The sequence below is a fragment of the Peromyscus maniculatus genome, chromosome 15 (genome assembly GCF_049852395.1).
Source record: "Peromyscus maniculatus bairdii isolate BWxNUB_F1_BW_parent chromosome 15, HU_Pman_BW_mat_3.1, whole genome shotgun sequence".
In the NCBI taxonomy this organism is placed as follows: domain Eukaryota; kingdom Metazoa; phylum Chordata; class Mammalia; order Rodentia; family Cricetidae; genus Peromyscus; species Peromyscus maniculatus.
The window spans coordinates 51,311,651-51,332,401 of NC_134866.1; the positions used below are offsets into that span (position 1 = coordinate 51,311,651).

At 43.7% G+C, this 20,751-nt stretch overlaps 3 protein-coding genes across 7 annotated transcripts in view; all 3 read right to left on the reverse strand.

Moving 5' to 3' along the window:
* Positions 1 to 20,751, reverse strand: part of LOC102926929 (baculoviral IAP repeat-containing protein 1b-like) — an 80,006-nt gene that overhangs the window by 29,308 nt on the left and 29,947 nt on the right. Inside the window, exons 1-4 of one of the 5 annotated variants that reach the window (XM_076551962.1) lie at positions 13,065 to 13,287; positions 5,812 to 6,379; positions 4,130 to 4,229; positions 737 to 818 (exon numbers count right to left, since the gene is read on the reverse strand). In XM_076551962.1, coding sequence (XP_076408077.1) covers positions 737 to 818; positions 4,130 to 4,229; positions 5,812 to 6,376 — 747 coding nt within the window. In that variant the 5' untranslated portion in view covers positions 6,377 to 6,379; positions 13,065 to 13,287. Of the gene's footprint in view, positions 1 to 736; positions 819 to 4,129; positions 4,230 to 5,811; positions 6,665 to 8,916; positions 10,481 to 13,064; positions 13,288 to 20,751 lie in introns of those variants that run through there. The other 4 variants (XM_076551959.1, XM_076551963.1, XM_076551960.1 and 1 more) reach the window with 4 other exon arrangements.
* LOC102917948 (baculoviral IAP repeat-containing protein 1a-like) overlaps positions 15,964 to 20,751 on the reverse strand; it is a 152,437-nt gene continuing 147,649 nt past the window's right edge. Inside the window, exon 16 of the transcript XR_013044770.1 lies at positions 15,964 to 17,251. The gene's annotated coding sequence lies outside the window, so the exon portion shown is untranslated. The remainder of the gene's footprint in view (positions 17,252 to 20,751) is intronic.
* LOC102927230 (baculoviral IAP repeat-containing protein 1e-like) overlaps positions 15,964 to 20,751 on the reverse strand; it is a 34,774-nt gene continuing 29,986 nt past the window's right edge. The window contains exon 15 of the mRNA XM_076551964.1: positions 15,964 to 18,264. Within this exon, the coding sequence (XP_076408079.1) occupies positions 17,900 to 18,264 (365 nt within the window). The 3' untranslated portion in view covers positions 15,964 to 17,899. The remainder of the gene's footprint in view (positions 18,265 to 20,751) is intronic.

Genomic DNA, 20,751 nt, shown 5'->3' on the forward strand with positions numbered 1-20,751 from the left:
GTCTGGACCAACAGTTTCAAAGAATCACCTTACCCCATACCCCTTCTACCCAATCCAGAGTTGCCAATTCCCAGCTTGTGATTTTTTCCTATAAAAACCCCCTACTCGTGGGCCCGTAACTGCTGAATCTTCCTCTATCTGCTGCATTGGAGTTTAGGTTGGCGGCCCAGGTTCAAATCTGGCAATAAAAAGATCCTTTGTGTTTGCATCGGAAACCGGCTACTTGGTGGTCTCTGGGGGTTCTAAGACACAGGCACAACAAACTCACCTCAGAAGGACCTTTCTGATTGAGCAACTCTCCCTCCGAGAAAAATGCACCCAGACTTTCAGTCTGTGCTCTCTGCAGACGCTGCTTCTGAGTCAGTCAGCCATGACATCCCCCCTTGGCTTCTGTTTGGGGTAAGTTTCCCACCTCTTGCCACTAGGAAGTCCTTACTGCTTTAGAGCCTAGACAGGCAGGGGCAGGAGCCAGCTCTGAGGGCCCTGCTGTCACCAGGAACTAGGACAGAAGACTGAGTCAGGCATCCAGAGGGAGGCAGCAGGAAGCCAGGGCAGTGGCCTCGGTCAGAGGGAAGATGAGGAGGCAGTGGAAGCCACACAAAGCCAGCCTGAAAAACCACCTCACATGGGTCCAGCTGAGCAAGACCACGAGATTGTTGTGTCTCTACTCTGAGGATTCAGATACCACTAGGTGATGAACACACACTATTGTCAAGAGTTTGCTGTTGTGAATTACCGTTACATGGACAAATCCCTCGTAGCTTTTAATATACTGGGCAATTTCTTCTGAGGATTTCTTACTTTGAAGGAATTCACACCTATAATGAAAAATATAATTAAAATTTACCCCAATACTGTGACAAAGATTATCTATATCATAATAAATATTTGGTAAATACCCATCAAATTGTTGAATATGATAAAATAGTCAAAAATTTCCTGAAACCTTACTCATGAGGATTAACATCATGCTGTTAGAAAAATTTAAATTTTATCAATGATAAAATATATCATTATTTAAAATCAAACCTTGGGCTGGTTAGTTATTTTGTCAACTTAACACAAGCTGGAGTCATCTGGGAAGAAGGAGCCACAGTTGAGAAAATGTCTCCACCAGATCAGTCTGTAGGCAAGTCTGTGGGGCATTTTCTTGATTAAAGATTAATGTGGGAGGGTCCAGTCCACTGTGGGCAGTGCCACGCGCCCCCTCCCCCCCCCGCCGCAGGCGGTCCTGGGAGGCATGAGAAAGGTAGCTGGGCATGAGCCTGGGAGCAAGGCAGCAAGCAACCTTCTTTCATGGTGTCTGTCTGCTCCTGCTCATGTTCCTGCCCTGATGTCCCTCAGTGGTGTCTGTCATCTGGACATACAAACCCTCTCCTTCTCTGGTGGCTTTTGTCATGGTGCAACAGAAAAGCAACAGCAACAGAAAGCAGACTATGACAACCTTTCATGTCATTTTAATTTTGATTTCAAGACAACCTGTCCCTGTGTTGTGTTGGTGATGTCATACTCTTGACCTCAACCAGTTCCCCCAAGAGAAGCCTGGACTACAGGCTTACACTACTGTTCTTATCTTGAAACACATATGCAACAGAATCAAAGACAGAGATTCATGGTAAGCAGAGTGTGCAACACACACACACACACACACACACACACACACACACACACACACACACAATCAATGTAAAAAAAAAAATCCCAAGGGATGGAGGGAGAAGGGCCTTGAATACTGGCAATGATATTTAATTGTATTAGGCATTAACGCTCATCTTTTTAGGAAACATGATACCAAGGTTCTTTTTTCTTTTTTTTTTTTTATCATGATTTAAAGTTATATACTAAAAGAATTATAAATGGAACCATGTGTTAGCTGGAATTTGCTTTGACATAACCTGATCCATAGTATTCCAAGCGGGTGGTGGGAAAGAGATGGACAGGTGCTCACTATACTTTCTGTACTTTGAGAAATTTCCATAATGAAAGTTTGGAAACTAGTTAAAGGAATGAATTTGTATGTGGCAGAAACAAAAACAATAGATACACAAAACCACCACTAAATGCATTATTAAAATGATTAAAATATGATTCCTTTCCTAAGCAAGGTGAAAGACCACCACAATAACAAAAACTCTGAGTCTCTGAAGTAAAATCCACTTGCTCTCCCTCCTGTGGTCCTGGTGTGTGGTGACCCAGACATCTGGTCTCCTTGCCATTTTTTTTCAATCAGAAGATGGCCTTGAACTCCTGATTCTACTGCCTCCTCCCTCCTCACACTGGGATTACAGTTGTGTGCCACCACTTCCAGTAAGCATCTTCATTTTGTGCAGGTTCCACAGGGTGTGAAACCACCTGTTATATTTTGTTGTTGTTTTTTGTTTGTTTGTTTGTTTTTTGAGACAGGGTTTTTCTGTGTAGCTTTGGTGCCTGTCCTGGAACTCGCTTTGTAGCCCAGGCTGGCCTCAAACTCACAGAGATCTGCCTGCCTCTGCCTCCCGAGTGCTGGGATTAAAGGTGTGCGCCACCACACCACTGCTGCTGTTGCTGCCGCCGCCACCCCCGCCACCACCACCCCCACCTGTAATATTTAAACAGTCATCTTCTTTTACTTATATACCTTTCCCATGCCTGTGCAGATGAACTCATTTATTAGTTATGGTAAATCATGAATATGGTGGTATTTTATTTGTACTGAAATGTGATTTTAACTGTATGTTAATAAATAAAGTTGCCCGGGGGTCAGAGCTATTAGAGCCATAGTAAGAGCGTGGTGGTGGTAGTGCACACCTTTAATCCCAGTACTTGGTAGGCAGAGCGAGGTAGATCTCTGTGTATTCAAGGATACAGCCAACATTGGAGACACACACCTTTAATCTCAATACCATAGAAGACCTGGAGAGCTGTACATACAGGCAGTGATGAGGCAGTCATGTGTTTGGGTTTACAACCAATGAGAAGGCAGAACAGAAAGTCTATATAAGGACGAACATACAGAAAGTAGCTCTCTTTCGGAGACGTCTCTTGGCTGAGGAGGCTAGCTGCAGGGTAAGGCTCTTAGCTCTGATCTCTTGGCTTTCTTCTTTGCATTGGTTCTGTGTTTTTTATTTAATAAGACGGTTGGTTACATCTACACATGAAACTGCTACTTGACAAGACATTTTGTAATACTGGGGATAACAAAACAACATTTAGCGGGGCAGTGTTGGCACACACCTTTAATCCTAGCATTTGGTAGGCAGGGGCAGGCAGATCTCTGAGAGTTCAAGGCCAGCCTGGGCTACAGAGGATGTTCCAGGACAGTGAGGACTACACAGAGAAACCCTGTCTCAGGGGAAATAATCATTTAGTAACAGTGTGAGGAGCTGGAGAGTGGGCACTTAATGTATTTGCAGAAGACAGGAATTCAGTGCCCAGCACTCACTTTGGACAGCCAGCTGTAACTGCAGCTCTAAGAAAAATCTAACACATCTGACCTCCATGGGCACCTGCACTAACTTACACATACCCTGTCTCCTCCAACCAACAATTAAAAAAGAAAATGAAAAGTTGGACCTGGGGAGATGCCTCAGTAGGTAAAATACCTCAGCATGACCATGAGGGTCTGAATTTGAATCTGTGCAGGGCCCAGTCCACCAGGTCTCTAATCCTATCCCTGGAGGAATGGGGACAGGTGGATCCCAGAGGGCCTATCTCAAAAATATAAGGTGGAGAATGATGGGTGGATGGATACCTATATCAACATGTGACCTCCACAGGAATGCATGAGTACACATACATACACTACACACCAACACACCATGCACATAAACACACTCTACATGCACCAACACACTACACAGAAAATATAAAAAAGAAAAATAATGGAGCAAAAATGACATAAGAGAGAAAAAACCATTTAAGTTCATGTAATTCAAAGTTTTCACTATGTAACCACATCTTCCTTGCTTGAAAATTTCTGGAATGATCCCATAGTTTATCAATAAGAAAAATGTCAGAACTCATGTGATACTCCAACAATGTTGGCCTTTGGCCTCCAGTTTCATCCTGCTAAACAAACAAACAAACAAACAAACAAAACCAAAACCAACAATAAACCCTGAAAATAAAAATAAAGGGTTTGTCTGCTTACTTGGGGAACCACTTGGCATGCTCCTTCCAAGGATCGTCTCCTTCTTCCCAGTTTCCCAAGCATCCACCACAGGAGAAACACTGCACGGTGTCCCTTTTACCTACAGATGCAGTGACATGTTTTGACTGGCCAGCAATGGCACCAGATGAGAGCTTGGAGATGAACATCTTGTTCCAGAACAAGACAGACTCCAGCATGCCTGTTCTTCCACGACCTCTCTGGCTGAATCCCTGCCCACAGTCCCACTGCCCTAAATGACTCCCTTCCAAGCTCTGGACCTCCATCCCCCAGCCATCCCTTCCTCCATATACACAGTCCTCACACCTTGGCTTCTCCTAGACCAAAGTGATTGAGAAGTGAGCAAATACTAGGACTCACTGGAATGATGCTGGTATAAGGCCTAAGAGTTAGCTTTGCCATGCTTTTCTATGGAAATGGAGGCACATTTCTCTAATTCTTTGAAACTCAGTGAAGTTAACCATGAGATGTGGTGGAAGGGCAAACTGGCTGAATTAGAATTCGTGTTCAATCCATGCATAGCCTAAGTGGGTACTCTGCACACTGCAGACGCTGCTATAATTATCATTCATGTCTGTCCTAACACCTGTGTGTGGCTAAGGCATTTCAAGGTGCAGTGTGCTCAAAGGCAGTTTGCCTCATGGACGGGAATTAAACAAGTGAAAGAATCCTTCCAAAACTATAGAAATTAAACGAATCAAGGAAATACATGATTAGTGATGTTCATGAAACTAGAGGAAAGTGGGATGGAGCTATCTCCTGATCCATTTTCATGACCTTATGGACTGAACTAGTGTTTTCCAGAGTCTCTTTATTTTTGTTTTCCAGTGCTGGAACTAAGGCAATGGCCAAGTTAACCCTCTAGTAATGAGCTATACCCTCAACCTCCAGTTAACAGTTTCTAAGGTCAAAATTTACAGAAAAAAAAAAACCTTTCATTTTTTTACATACTTGTCAAGCTAATAATGTTTCATTAAAAGTAAATTAAAGTGGCTAGGCGGTGGTGGAGCACGCCTTTAATCCCAGCACTCGGGAGGCAGAGGCAGGCGGATCTCTGTGAGTTCGAGGCCAGCCTGGGCTACCAAGTGAGTTCCAGGAAAGGCACAAAGCTACACAGAGAAACCCTGTCTCGGAAAAAAAAAATTAAAGTGGAAATAAAAGTATTAAAGTTGACGTTCAATGAACTAGATCTCCTCTAACACAGTTAACAAATAAGGAATGATTAACCAGAGGCAGCAGAAGAAGAGGAGGAGGACAAAAAGGAGGAAGAAGAGGAGGAAGAGAAGGAAGAGGAAGAAGAAAATAAGAAGAGAAAGGAGGAAATAAAGGAGGAAGAGGAGGAGGAGGAGGAGGAACAGAGGGCTGGAGAGACGGCTCAGTGGCTAAGAGGGCTCTCTCTTGCAAGGACTGGTTTGGTTTGGTTGGTTCCCAGCACCCACTCAAGACAGTTCACAACCACGTGAAACCAGTGCTCCAGAGGCTATCGTGTTCTTTTCTGGACTCTCTGGACACCTGCACTCACAGGGCAAATATCACACACACACACACACACACACACACACACACACACACACACACACACACACACACACACATTTTTTTAAAAAAGTGGAAACTAAACTTAATGTTTTACAGAAACACCTCACAAAATGGAATCCAGTTACCTGTAAAGACAAAGCCAGCTGCTGAGAGCACACGGGGCGAAGTCCCATGGGCATAAAACGGCCAGTTCTCAAAGGACTCCAGTCTGGCCTCCTCTTCTTGGTACCTTGCTTTGCCACCTCTCAGCTTCTCGGGACTCTTCACCCTGATGTCATACTTGCCAATGTTACCGACGTCTTTGCCCAAAAGGAACTCGCATCCTGGACGGAATTTCCTGTGGCTTTCTATGGGAGTTTTCCTGAGTCTGGTGCAAAAGAGGATTAAGCTGCAGCAGAAGCACTGAACCCCAAGTTTCACCCCAGTGTGGTAAAACCCAGCGGCTGCCATCTCCTGTGGCGTCCATGATCTGAACGTGTTATAGGTCACGAAAGTCTTTAATCGCTTGGCCTCACTGCGCATGTGCGAGTTAAAACCTTTCTTCATTTTCATTCTTTCCTGATGGTCTTCTTCGTCTTGTCTCTTTAAAACCCGAAGTGCATCCACACCGAGAAGAGCAGAGAACTCAGAGGCCAACTCATCATCAAATTCGGAAATCCTCTCCTCAAAGGCTTCTCCCTTGGCTGCCATTTTCTAGTAGAGACAGGAGAGCAGATGATTGGTGTCTGTATTGTTTTTGTTATAAAGGGTTGTGTCTCAGGGCCAGAGAGACAAGTCGGTGGGTAAAGGGATGTGCCATAAACGCAATGACTTCAGTTTGTTCGCCAGGACCCACATGGTAGATAAGAGACAGGAAAGCACATGATTGGTGTCTGTATTGTTTTTATTATAAAGGGTTGTGTCTCAGGGCCAGAGAGACAAGTCGGTGGGTAAAGGGACATGCCACAATCTCGATGACTTCAGTTTATTCACCAGGACCTACATGGTAGGCAGGAGACAAGCAACTCTTGTAAGTTGACCTTTGACCGCAACTTGTGAAAGACAGAAAAAGTTGCTTGAGAAACTATGAAACATCAATATTCATCCCCTTAATCGACAAATATTTGCTAAGCACCTACCTGAGTGCCAAGCCATGGGCTAGGCCTTGAGCACCGACAATGAACCAGAGAGGGACCTGACTCCATTCATGAAGACTTGCAAATGTCCTTTAGCTGGATTGCTTGCTTGCTTCTCTGAGATAGAACCTTGCATGTAGCCCGTTCTAGCCTAGAGTTTAAGGTTGAAACAGCCAACCACAGTAGAGAACTTTGTCTGGACCCTATTTGGTTTTGTAATGATGTCCTTGGTATCCTAAGTCCTTCACCTGTGTACACCCTTCACACACACCTCCTTCACATCCCAGCCTGCACTGGGCTACATGTAGCCTCATCTCTGAACAATCCCACAGGTTTCTCTGCCCCTAGCCACAGTCAAATTTAGATCATCCTGTCTCATCAAATATTCCCAATGGATTGGGATAGGATGCTTGGAAAGGCTGATCTGGCTTGAACTGGGTTTGGGTGCATGTACAGGAAGGCAAAACTGCATCATTAGGTAAATGTTTGAGGAGATTCCCCTATTTCCCATTTGGGGCATGTATATGATGAAAATCACAGGCATTGTGGGAAGTGACAGGCACAGTGACCAAGGACTTGCATAATTCAAGCCTGTCTGTCAACATACTTGCATAATTCAAGCCCTTGCCTGGTAATCAACCTTTCCTTCTCCGGAGCCCCATAAAAGAAATCTCCAAATAAGAATTCGGCCCCTTGAATACTCTCCCTCATGTGGTCCACTGTCAGTCTTGAAGGTAAGTCTGTACCACTGTTTAGTTCATCTTGTTCTTGTGCAAATCCATGTGAGCCTTTATTTCCAATTCTTTGTACAGGAGGCCAAGAACTTGGAACGATCCAACCCAGGACCTCAGCCTCTAGCATGCTAGGATGTTTACAGGGAGATGTCAGCATGTCCAACTCCAAGTGTGAATTATGGAGACAAGGTAGAACATGGGCATATGTTTACCATGTGCATAAAAGAAAAATATATACAAAATTGTTTAGCCTGATGGTGAATATTGGATACAATCATTCAGTTAAATATTTATCCTTAAAGATTTTATTTTTATGTATGTATATGGGTGTGTATGTTCCAGAAAAGGTGTTGGATCCCCAGGAGCTTCAGTTACATGTTGTTGTGAGTGGCCTGGCCTGGGGGTCATGAGTCAAAGTTGGTTCCTTTGTGAGGGCAGTACCCACTCAACTGCAAAGCCCTCTCTCCAACCCCTTGAAACCATTACTTTTATTGTGTTCACTTTCAGGGTTTGTACTCTACATGTGAACTCCAGCTGTCCCCGTTACAAGCATGGATTTGAGTCTGGAGGGCAGCCACTAGGGTTCATAGGTTCTTGTACCTCTTTCCAAGGGCTTGTCTAGAGCCTATGGGGAGTTACAGAGTGGAGCTATCCTATAAAGGAGAGACACTGATGAGCTCAGAAACGTGTCAGACCTGAACTATGGTCTGTAGCTAGAGTTTTCCTGCCTTGCCCACAGTCAGGACAAATGTCTCTTACCTGCCAGTCCCACAGCCGCTCAGACCCAACCAAGCAAACATACAGAGACTTATATTGCTTACAAACTGTATGGCCAGGGCAGGCTTCTTGCTAACTGTTCTTATATCTTAAATTAACCCATTTCTATTCATCTATAAGTTGCCACATGGCTTGTGGCTTACCAGCACTTTTACATCTTCTCATGGTGGTGGCTGGCAGCATCTCTCTTGACTCAGCCTTCTTGTTCCCAGAATTCTCCTCTCTCCTTGTCCCACCTATACTGCCTGCCTGGCTACTGGCCAATCAGTGTTTTATTTATTAACCAATCAGAGCAACACATTTAACATACAGAACATCCCACAGCACTTCCCCTTTTCTTTTTTTCAGAAAGGAAGGTTTTAACTTTCACCTAGTAAAATTCCAGATAACAAAACAATTATCAAGCAAGAATTATAGTTACACTGTCTAGTCTATTTATAATATCTAGTCTATTTGTAATTGGCAAAATTAAAGAAGATATCCTATCTAACCTATATTTGTGAGTCTAAGGTTTCATATCTAATTTATCTTTTATCATAACTAAGGAAAATTATAACTATCTAGCTTCAACTACATCAATGACCTCAGAAGGATATAATATTACCTGAGAAATGGGAGAAGGATGCAAGCAACTTTCAGGAGTCTTGCAAGGTAGACAGAGACAGCTGACAGCCTGGACAGTCACCTGATGTTCCTTTGTAAAGTTGGGGTATTTGTCTTCAGCCTACAGGCCTGGAGTTTCTTAGTCATTTTTCTCTGTGTTCTGTAGAATGTTTGGCAGTTTCCTCTGCGAAGCAGGAACCTGAAGGACCATTTTGCCAAGCAAAGTTCAGTGGTCACCTTTCTATGGGTCCTGTATGTCCAGTTGATCAAGCAGTCCAGGCAAGAACAGTTTCTTTCCCAAATGGCTATTTTTGCCAAGGTGAAGATAAACTCCAAATAGAGTGTCTTTGATGCCCATCCTCCTCTCTGAAGTAAATTGGTGCTGCCAGGAGCAGACATGTCTCATTGTCCAGAAAGTCTAAATTTTTAAAAACATTTTAAATGCCATATTCTGTAGGTCTTTGAAGTGTTTGAAGATTACCTGTCTATCTGAAATATATCTATGTATACCTAGAAAAGTTAACATGACTATAAGTTTGAGTACCATAGAAGACTAATTGTTCCATTGCAATTCAAATTAGTTGTATGAACAGAATACCTTAAACAAGAGTAGAAATATATACACAGTATAACAAAATTAAGTTTAAACTTGTATCAATAAACTAAAATCCATGGCAATGTAAAACATTTTAAACAAGTTGTTGCTCTTTAAAAGAGGTTCATTAATCTACCCTTTCATCCTATCATATCTATGTCAATGATCTGGCTCCAAGCGAAAGGAAAGGGCTCTGCTTGACATTTCCCATGATATTTGCACAGCACCTGCCGCCCACGATGTTCCTACAATGCTAGCTCTCTTGAGCACACTCCCTTGGTTGAGTGAAGCCCAGGCAGGGAAGGGCTTCCCATCTTCCACCTTTCACGTTAATCTCTGGAGCCTCGGTCTTCACCCAATTCCCTGCTCTCCCAACCCAGGAACATAATTATTGTAATGGCTGCTATAGAAATATACGAAGTACCTTTCTCTTGGTTACAAGTTACACTGCAAAATTGACAAATTGTGGTTGTAGGAACGAGCCCAAGGTCTTCTGTATGCTAAGCAAGTACCCTCCACTGGGCAGTAGTCCCAGCCCACAGTGTAGGGCTGGTCTTGGTTTTGTTTCCATTTTTGGAGACAGGATTACTGTGTATTCCAGGCTAACCTGGAACACAATATACAGGTCACATTAGCATCAAATATATGACTGACTGTCTTCCCCTTTCTCAGTGTTGTGCTGGGCTAACAGGCTTGTATCACTACTGCAGCCTGAGAGACCAGTTCTCAAGGCTGCAACCAGGGTTGCATAAAAGAATGCCTTCAGAGCAGCAGGGATTTAAGAACCTTTTTTGTCTGAGGGTCATTGGGAATAAGTTTCTATCTATCTGAGGGGAAAAGACTCACATGCACGATCTGAGGGTCATGCTCTTTTATTTCCATCTCTTATTCTCCAGTTCTAAATCTTTAGTTCCAATTCCCTCTATCTTCTTGTTCACATAGCTTATATACACATTCAACAACAAACATTTTCAATAAAAAAGGTTACATCTGAAGGGAGTGAGTAACCATGGCAATACTCAGCCTCAAGTTTCCTGGTTTACAGGCTGTGACCTGAAGCTATGGGCACAGTGCCCTGGGAGACAAGCTGCTAAGGGATTTGCACAGGGAGTAGGTCTTTATCAGCCAGACTTGGCAAAAGAGGCTGGCCTAGTAGTTGAAGTTGCTTTGTGTTAATAACCTTGGTTAGACATAAACAACTCTGAGCTTGTACATATCTGTAAAGTTTTTCATTTATGGTCTGTTTACAGAAACATTCAGTCTGGTTTGAAGTTGCTCTGAGGTTTCATCCATGAAGCGTGAGTGCATATGTGTGTGTGGGATAACAAAACAGTGTTTAGCTGGGCAGTGTGGACAGGTGCACACATGCAACACAGCTCATGCGGAGGTCAGAGCACTTTTCTAGGTTGGTTCTCCTCCTTCCAACATCCCTCCAGGGTGGGATATGAGGATCAAGTCAAGTCATCAGGCTCAAAACATGCACTTTTACCCTGAGTCACCTTGCTCCACACCTCTTCCATTTTGAAAGTTTGGTAATGCTTAATGGCTTAATTCCTGCCCTAATGTAGAACATGTAAGCCATTCCCATTATTTTCTTCATAAATAAAGATGAGTCCAGTGTTCTATATTTTTTTAAATAAATCCTTATTGCCTTTGCCCTTGATTCCTCCCAGAACCTGAAAACGAGAACCTCCTGCTCTGGACATCACACACTTTGTATGTAGCCCTTGGCGGGATCAAGCTTAAACAGGTCTGGAAGCCTTCTCCCTGAGGATTAGCTCTCATGGTAACTGAAAGTCTGTGCAAAGCTACCAAGGGAGAAACACAATCAGTACCCCTGCCCAACAGGAAAGCCTATGACCCTCTCCAAAGACTGACTCAGTAAGGTATATTTACTTACACAACAGGGAATCCGCACCCATGAAATTTCAACAATATAGTCGCCCAAACAATCCTTGCAGAATGACACACACCAGTTTGACATGCCAGTGTGGATGGGGAAAATGTCACAAGGCCTCACCTCTATAAGAAGATGCAGAGGTGATGAATAGCTGCTGAGAGAGGGGGAATTGCTCTTCATCAGGGACAAGGCCCTGATAGCTTGTCCAGTGTGGTGGTATTCTAATTGTACTGAAATGTGATTTTGATTGTATGTTAATAAATAAAGTTGCACGGGGGTCAGAGCTATTAGAGCCATAGGAAGAGTGTGGCGGTGGTGGTACACGCCTTTAATCCCATAGATCTCTGTGTGTTCAGGGATACAGCCAGCATTGGAGACATATGCCTTTAAGACCTAGGGGGCTGTACATTCAGACAGTGACGAGGCAGTCACGTGTTTGGGTTTACAACCAATGAGAAGGCAGAACAAAATACTATAAATAGACGAACAGACAGGAAATAGGTCTTTTTCGGGAAGCTGGGACACCGCAGGCAGAAGGGTGAGATTTTAGCTCTGAGCTCTGACCTCTCAGCTTTCTCTTTTACATTGTTTCTGTGTCTCTTATTTAATAAGACAGTTAGTTACATCAACAGTCCAGTTCCAAGGGGTCAGCCCTAAACACATACACATGCGATCAACACTAAATGGACTCAGTAAGGTGCATGAGTGCGTGCGTAGGTGTGTGTGTGTGTGTGTGTGTGTGTGTGTGTGTGTGTGTGTGTGTGTGTGTGTGTGTAATAAAGAAGAGATCATGAATTTGAGAGGGAGTTTGGTAAGAACAGAGAGGGCAGGGTAGAAATGGTGTTAATACAACCCTTAGATATGAAGTTATCAAAAAATTTTAAATAAAACAAAACTATGATCTCCTTTGTATAAGCATATGACTAATCCACATGCTGCAGTACTCTCAAGAGAATATCAAATCCACCTTTGGATAGAGTCAGACGTGGATCCTCCATGAGATGTTTCATCTATCTCATTCATTTGGAATTTGCCTACCTCCCTACATTTAGCAAAAACTGCAGAAAAATGGAAGTTTTCATTTGTTTTAGTTTTGTTTGGGGGATAGGGTTTTGCTCTAAAGCCCGTATTAGCTTGAAAGTAGACATCATCCTGCCTCAGCCTATTGAGTGGTCAGATTATAAACGTGTACAACAATACCTGGCCAAGTTAAATCTTTTAAGACCAGACACACTCGCTCATCAGACAATATCTAGAAGGAGTACCCTAGTGTGGTGAGTGATGCCATGTTTGACTATTCTTAATAAGATGAAAAGAAATCCATGTCACTGGCATGTGAAATGACCTGCAATGGTCCCTCTGGAGACCTGTTAATCCTCAGGCTACTCTACTCTGTGACTAGTTATTTTTACAGTTGTCTCTGGATAGTCCCCCACTACGGTCTCCTTAGTGATCATGAGACAAAGGTCATGTTCTTATCTATGGACACAATTGCCCCACTCTAGCATCCTGCTCCCTCCCTGTACAGAAGAAGGAACTGGCCATGACTTGGCAGCCTAAGGCTTTGCTTAGTTGCTTTCACTTTCACTAGAACAGCCTGTAGTGACTTTTCTGAAAAAGCAGATCACAGAAAACAAGGTTTATTCTGACTTACAGTTTGAAGATATATTTCCAGCGGGGCACAGGAGACCTGGTGTCAGGAGCAGGAAGTCAGTGGTCACAGTGCATCAGCAGCAAGGACGCAGAGAAAATGACAGGAAGTGGCACCAGGCTATAAAGTCTCAACCCTGTCCCCAGTGACCCACTTCCTCCCCCAGGCTCCACCTCTTAAAGATTCCAACATCTTACCAATGGCACCCCAGCTGGAAACCAAATGCTCAGATACATGAGCTGCTTGTAGGAGACTTTTCACATTGAGAGCACAGCATAAGCCAGGGTACAGTGTCCTCTACTAACATCTGTATGTGAATACCTCCCTCCCACACTCTCCTCCACTAACATCTGTATGTGAGCACCTCCCTCCCACACTCTCCTCCACTAACATCTGCATGTGAATACCTCCTCCACACTCTCCTCCACTAACATCTGTATGTGAATACCTGCCTCCCACACTCTCCTCCACTAACATCTGTGTGTGAATACCTCCCTCCCACACTCTCCTCCACTAACATCTGTATGTGAGCATCTCCCTCCCACACTCTCCTCCACTAACATCTGCATGTGAATACCTCCTCCCACACTCTCCTCCACTAACATCTGTATGTGAATACCTCCTCCCACATTCTTCTCCACTAACATCTGCATGTGAGTACCTGCCTCCCACACTCTCCTCCACTAACATCTGTGTGTGAATACCCACCTTCCACACTCTCCTCCTTGTCATCTTCTTTCTCTTTAATTTTCTAAAATGATTTTACTTATCATGTGTCTGTGCACATGGACCATTTTTGATCTATCCTAGGAAGCCACCAGGATCCAATGGGATCTTCACCTTAATGATTTTATTCTTATCACCTTACATAGATCCCACCTCAAAACACAACGAAGTTCTCACTCCTTGATTCTTCCAAAGGATATTCCATTGCAACACAGGACCCTTTACAGAACACTCAAACCATAGTGGGATGGCTAATCTTGGTTGTTAAGTTGACCTCATCTGGAATCAAATAAAATGCAAGTTCTAGGTATTCCTGTGAAGGAATTCCTTGATCAGGTTATTTGAAGCAGGAAGACGCATCCTAAAGGTGGCGAGTACTCTCTGATGGCAGCCCAGATAAAAGAACCTGGAAGAAGGAAACTCCTTTTTGCTTGTCCTCACTCTCTGGCAGGTTCATCTATCCTGTGGCCTCTGTGGCTTTCCTTCACTGGTAGTAGAACCAACTTTTTCATGATTCAAATGTAGACTAAAGACCAGCAGCTCTCCAGGAATCCTCCAGGACTTCAGTGCCAGACTGTCAGCACTACTGAGACAGTCAACATTTTACACTGAAAAACCACCAGATTCCTGATCACACAGTGTAAGCCAGCCATTTTTGGAATGTCCAGACTACACCCTGTAAGCCAATCTCATAAATCCAGTGTATTTGGATGTATGGATATATCCATATCTATCTGTCTGTCTATTTATCTATCTACCTATATTTATATATTCTGTCAGTTCCAATCCTTTAGAGAACCCTGCTTAAGAGGTGAAAACTTCCCAGGAAAAGGAAATGAGAGCCACAAAGGCCCTCAAGCAATACTATGTATTGATATTTTTCTTTCAGGACATCAATCAATCTCAAACTAACTAGAACCTTCCTCCTTACTAGATAGCTTTTATAGTGCCAGAAGATGCTATGCAGGCTGCAGGGAGTTGGGGGCGGGGAGGATGTCAATGATCTTACCCAGTGCTGGTCCCTGCATGTTGCATCACTATTCCACTAGATAAGATGCCCCCCCTGGTATAATTGTGGTGTGACTGTTATGGGGTAACAAACCTCATTCTGACTGGATTTGAAGCCACTCTGCTTAAGGAAATTTCCTGCCTGGTTTTGTAATTCTCATCCAAAGCTCATGCCTAGAGATGTCATAGACCCTAGGGTAGACACCACTATTGTTCTTTTGTCGACTGGTCATGTTGTTGAAGGTCTTCTAAATATTACGTTTATACTTGTAGACCTGGCCTACACTCAACCTTAGTCAGAAAAGCTTCTTTTTGTCACCAGTAGCAGTCGATGTTGAGATACATAACTCATCAAAGCGCTGAGAGTAAGTCTATTAGTCAGGGTTCTCTAAGGAACAGAGCTAATAGAATACATATACATATATGTATACACACACATATGAATTTAGTGGCTTTGATCCAGTCTAGCCAATTCAACAATGACTATTCAGTCCACAAAGCTGGATGTCTCAGCTGGTCTTCAGCCTATACTGGAATCCCAAAAGAAGTAAGTTCTAACTAGTGAAGGAATGCCTCAGCAACAGGATAGATGGATTTTCCAGTGAACGAGAGGGGAAGCAGGAAAAATCAAAGGCATCCATCTTTCATGCCTTTTATGTAGGCTGACACTAGAAGGTATGGCCCAGAATCAGGGTGGCTCTTCCTATCTCAAATAATCCAATCAAAATGTATACTGAAACATCACTATGCACCTGCCTGGTATACTTCAAATATACATACTGTTGTGGGATATTTGATCACACTCTGAATGTGTGTAGTTCATGGATGTGTGTAGTTGAGTTTTTGTTTGTTTGTTTAATTTTTTTCTCTGCTAGCCCAGAGAGGCAGAGAAAGCACCCAGCTGACCTTCCCCCGATGAGAGCTTTCTCCTGTGCTGTCTCAAACAAAACTCCTCACACTGAATGTCCCTCCCTTCTACTTCCTGTGTGTCTCTATCCATCCTCCTGACTCCCTCTTACTCTCTATCATTTTTCCTATGTTCACCTCCTGTAAAGTGGTTGCTTGCTCCACCTCTTGACCTATGGTTGACTTTATTGTCAGGGCCTGCCGACAGTCAGCTGGGTAGCTGGGTAGAGGTGTGCGGATTGAAGAGACAATGAAGAAGACAGAAGAGTCGAGGGGTCTGCCAGTCAACACCAGACAGCCCCGAGTTTATTTCACAGCAGCTTATATACAGTTTTGCAGGACAGAGGTAGAACAATGCACAGCACAGGCATTCAGCCACTATCTATCCTGCCTTACATCAAGGAACAGGGAGTTTCATTTTCTATCTCAAGGTACCTGTGGTTGGCATCAGCAGCCTACATCTAGCTAGATAGTGTGTTCCTTCTTGTGGGCTAATCAGGACTTTCTCACAGCCCTTCAAGGAGACTCTGCGGGCTAATCAAAACTTTCTCACAGTCTTGGAGCAAACAAGCCTGAACTCTATTGACTCAGAATAGACTTCAGATTCAAACTGGGAAACTGAGTCAGTTGTGGGCTCCCACACTTTATTTAATCCTATTTACAGCATTCAAGCAGAAAACTCTTTAATTAAAGGTATGAGCTAGGGCTGAACCACACCATACCTTGAAATAGGTTTTTCAAATAAATAATGCAATCTTGGGGTTCACAGTGTGATCAAATATCCCACAACAGTATGTATATTTGAAGTATACCAGGCAGGTGCATAGTGATGTTTCAATATACATTTTGATATGATAAATCATTATCAAGTTAATTCATTGTCTTAGTCAATATCTGTTTGCTGTGAAAAGACACCATGATGTTTGGCAACATTATAAAGGAAGACATTTAACTGGAACTGGCTTACAGTTTTAGAGATTTAGTCCATTTTTACGATGGCAGGAAAAATGGCTGCCTGCCGGAGATGTAGCTAAGAGTTCTACAGCCAGATCAGCAGGCAGAAGGATGAAAGAGAGACTAGGCCTGGCTTGAACATTTGAAACCCCCTAATGACACATTTCCTCCAACAAAGCCACACCTCCTAATAGTGTCACTCCCTGATGATCAAGCATTCAAATATATGAGCCTATGGAGATCATTCCTATTCAAACTACCACATGAATACATCTAGAAGTGCTTACTAGATAGAATCATATATACCAAGTACCATGGATTCCTAAGAAAACTATGAGACCACTACATCACATGCAAAGCTCTCAAAATCCTCTGGAACAAAAGCAGTTTTTCTCTAAGCCCAATTTCTTCCTCACATTGGCAATGGATGAGAGATGGTGTGAGCAAGCATGGCCACACCAAGGCTGGTGACTCTACAGAAGCCACAGAAAGACTAAAGAGCATCTCTGCAAAGAGTCATCTGCATCCTGTGTTAAAGTCGACTCGTGCTTCATCATGGGTGGGACTGACTCATCCTTAAACTGGCCATTTCTTACCTCCATCAAATGCTCCTTCCTTGTGACTTTTATATAGATCAATGTTCCCTTCCCTGCTCGTTCCTGTTGACCTTGGCAATGGAGGGTTCTAGGAATGAACTTGAGTGAAACTCTAGTCTTCAGACAGAAGGACCATATGAAGATAGTTCATCATAGCTCCTAAGTTCAATGATGGGCATGCAGGCTCTAATAAATCATCGGGCTTGGGCTGGAGAGGTGATTCAGGGATTAGGAGCACTTGTTGCTTTTGTAAGACAAAGGTACGGTTCCCAGAACCCAAATGGAGACCCTCAACCATGTATAACTCCAGACCCTGGGGCATTCAATACACTTTTTGGTCCTCTGCAGACACCAGATACCCATGTGATGCACAGACATAAATGCAGGCAAAAATACCCATTCATATAAAATGAAAATAAAGGAAAAAAATATCAGCCTTCCATAGTTAATGAGCAATCTTGTACATGCAATCATTAGTAAAATGGTTTGGTATTGGTTCTGGTTTGGAGGAATGGTCTTACTATATAACCCACACTTCTATCTCCTGCCTCAGTGTCCTAAATTCTGGCATTATGCCACACTCAGCTAGAGTGAGATGCGTTGGAAAATTGGGTTTCTAGAACCACTGGTAGCCTTCGGCTGCATCCTTTACTTCTGAATGACAGGAGAGAAAGGCACTATCCATTTCCAGAAGACAGTCAAGCGTTCAGACTGAGGGTGTCTCTCCTTCACAGCATTAATCACTTTCATGTCCTCTTTGTCCAGAAGCCAACTGAGCATCTCGAGCCTGGTGAGGCTGGGCAGTCGGGACACACACTGACTCAGAGCCTTGACCGTGGTGGCCTGAACTTGGATGGAATCTGGGATTCGCCTGCAGATGTTGAGCACTTGTAAGCTTGGCAGGTTGTCCAGGGCTTGAAAGAAATGTCTGTACCCTTCCTCTGTAATCTTGTGATTCATTGAAAGATCTAAGGTTTCAAGTTTCTGGAAACCTCCACTGGTTGCTCCCTTGGCTGGAAAACAAAACATTTATGAAAAGAATATCCTGAGGACTTCAGTGATGGTGACAAGTTATGGGTACCACTCCCACACCCACCGTGATGAAAGTGGGAAATGCTCAACATGACATTTTAAGAGACCATTCTTTGAAAGCACCAAACTGCTGCTTGGTTGATAGGGAACCACCTGGCCAAAGCACAAGCAGTTTGGAGGAAGCAGAGGTCAGGAAGTTGAGTTCACACAGCTTTGGCTGCCATGGCAATGTGGACTTCTCTTCTGGTCTCACAGAAGGACATATGTGAAGGGAAGTTACAGTTGAAGGAACTGAGAAATTGAGGCAACAGCGTCTCCCTTTTTGCAGAGTACAGAAGGTGACAGTCCTAACAGCTTGTCCTCTCACTGGCTACCACAGTGTCTTCCACCTAAAGCCCAGAAGGGACTCCCAGGTTACTGAGAGCAGGGGCTCTGAAGGAAATGGAGCCAAAACATGGTGAGTTCTCAATGGCCATGGACCCATGACTTTGGAAGTGAAGATCTAATCCAGCTTCAGGTTTGTTTTTAACTGTCTACCCACTTTTCCCTAATCAGGGAAGCACTAGGGCTGATTTCACCCAGAACCATGTGGTAGTTTAAGTTTAAGACAGAGGCCTTAAGAAAGTGTTTCCACTGTCCTTAAGGGATCTTCTGTGATAGTCAGGGGTATTCCTCAGTCCCTGAATGGAGACTCCTCTGGAAGGACTAGAGGAAAGCTCAGTCCTCCCCCTTCCATGGCCTATCGTCCCCTGGTTTCCTTTACTCTGTATATCACACTGTACACTCATCTGCTTCTGTGGTGTGTGCAAGTGCTGTCTCCTAGCTGTGAATTAGACGCTGGCCAGGAGTAACCTGTCAGCTGTTCATGGACTAATGGATGCTGTTGCCATGGTGAGATGGCTAAGCTGGTAAAGGCACCTTCTGGGCAAACCTGATGTCCTGAGTTTAATCTGTGGAACCCACATTGCAGAAGAGAACCAACAAAATTGAGCTCTGATCTCTATATACTTGCCACAGCACAGTCTCTCTCTCTCTCTCTCTCCCTCTGTCTGTCTCAGTAAATAAATGGATAAACAAATAAATAAATGTTTTTAAAAGTCTTAGTAAGGTAGGCAAAAAAAAAATTTCATTTCAAGACCAGGATGTGGTAACTCATGCCTTTAATCTCAGCACTCTGGAGGAAGAGGCAGGCAAATCTCTGTGAATTCAAGGCAATCCTGGTCTACAGAGCAAGTTCCAGGATAGCCAGGTTTCTACAGAGATATCCTGTCTGAAAAAATAAAAACAAGGGCTGGAGAGATGGCTCAGCGGTTAAGAGCGTTGATTGGCTGCTCTTCCAGAGGTCCTGAATTCAATTTCCAGCAACCACATGATAGCTCACAACCATCTATAACACCAAGGGATCTGGTGCCCTCTTCTGGCCTGCAGGCATGTGTGCAGACAGAACACTGTATACACAATAAATAAAATAAAAAAAGAAAAACAAAACATTTCTAATTGTATGTTTATTGGTGTTTTCCCTGCACCACAAACATGCCTACTGTCCACAGAGGTCAGAAGAGGGCGACCCATCCCCTGGAACTAGAGTTACAGATGGTTCTGAGCAGCTGTATGGGTGCTGAGAATCAAACCCACGTCCTCTGGAAGAGCAGCCAGTGCTCCGAACTGCGGAGCCTTCTGCACAGCTCCAAACGAAAGTGTTTCCTGTTTTGTTAACAGATATTTACCGAGTCTCCACCATGTGTCAGGCAACCAGTGCTGGGTTCCCAGAGGAAAAAGTATCTGCCCTTAGTGTGAGAGGGCCAGGGATTATTGATCCCCAAATCTCTGTGAGATCAATTGCTAGAAATGTTTTAACCTAACATCCTGGAAAAGAGTGAAAGACCATTGCCATTTATACTAAGCAACAACGAGAGAAGCTATAAAACTCAACGCTGTGCAAATCTTAAGGAGAGAAATGCAAGCTTTATTTGATACACAATATATCACCACAGAACTTGGGACCTCACACAATCTAAATGAGCACTGCTGAGCTACACCTCCAGTCCCACAGCTGGGAATTTAAACACACCCTCTGGGATTAGTTATGGCATAAAGAATGGAACCTACCTCAGGTGGAGATGCCCCCTTAGCTCCTCCTTAAGGGTTAATCATGGGGGGCAGGTCAGGGTCCTGGCGTGGAGACCACCCTTAGGATGAAGGGTTCGCCTAAGACAATGTGATTGTCTTTGCAGAATCCCAGGCCCCTGGTGCAGGGCCTATGAGCCAAGCCTCCATTAGGTTTGGTGAGGTCTGCCCATCTCAGAAAGCTACAACCATTTCTTTTTCTTCCCTTCTGCCTTTTTCTTTTGGTGCTGGTCAATCTGAAAGTTATTCCTCAACTAATGCTTTGTGTTTTCTTACCCACGAGAATCATCTGAGTGCCTAACTGTAAGAGATTGACAAAACTTACCAGAGCCAGAACGGAA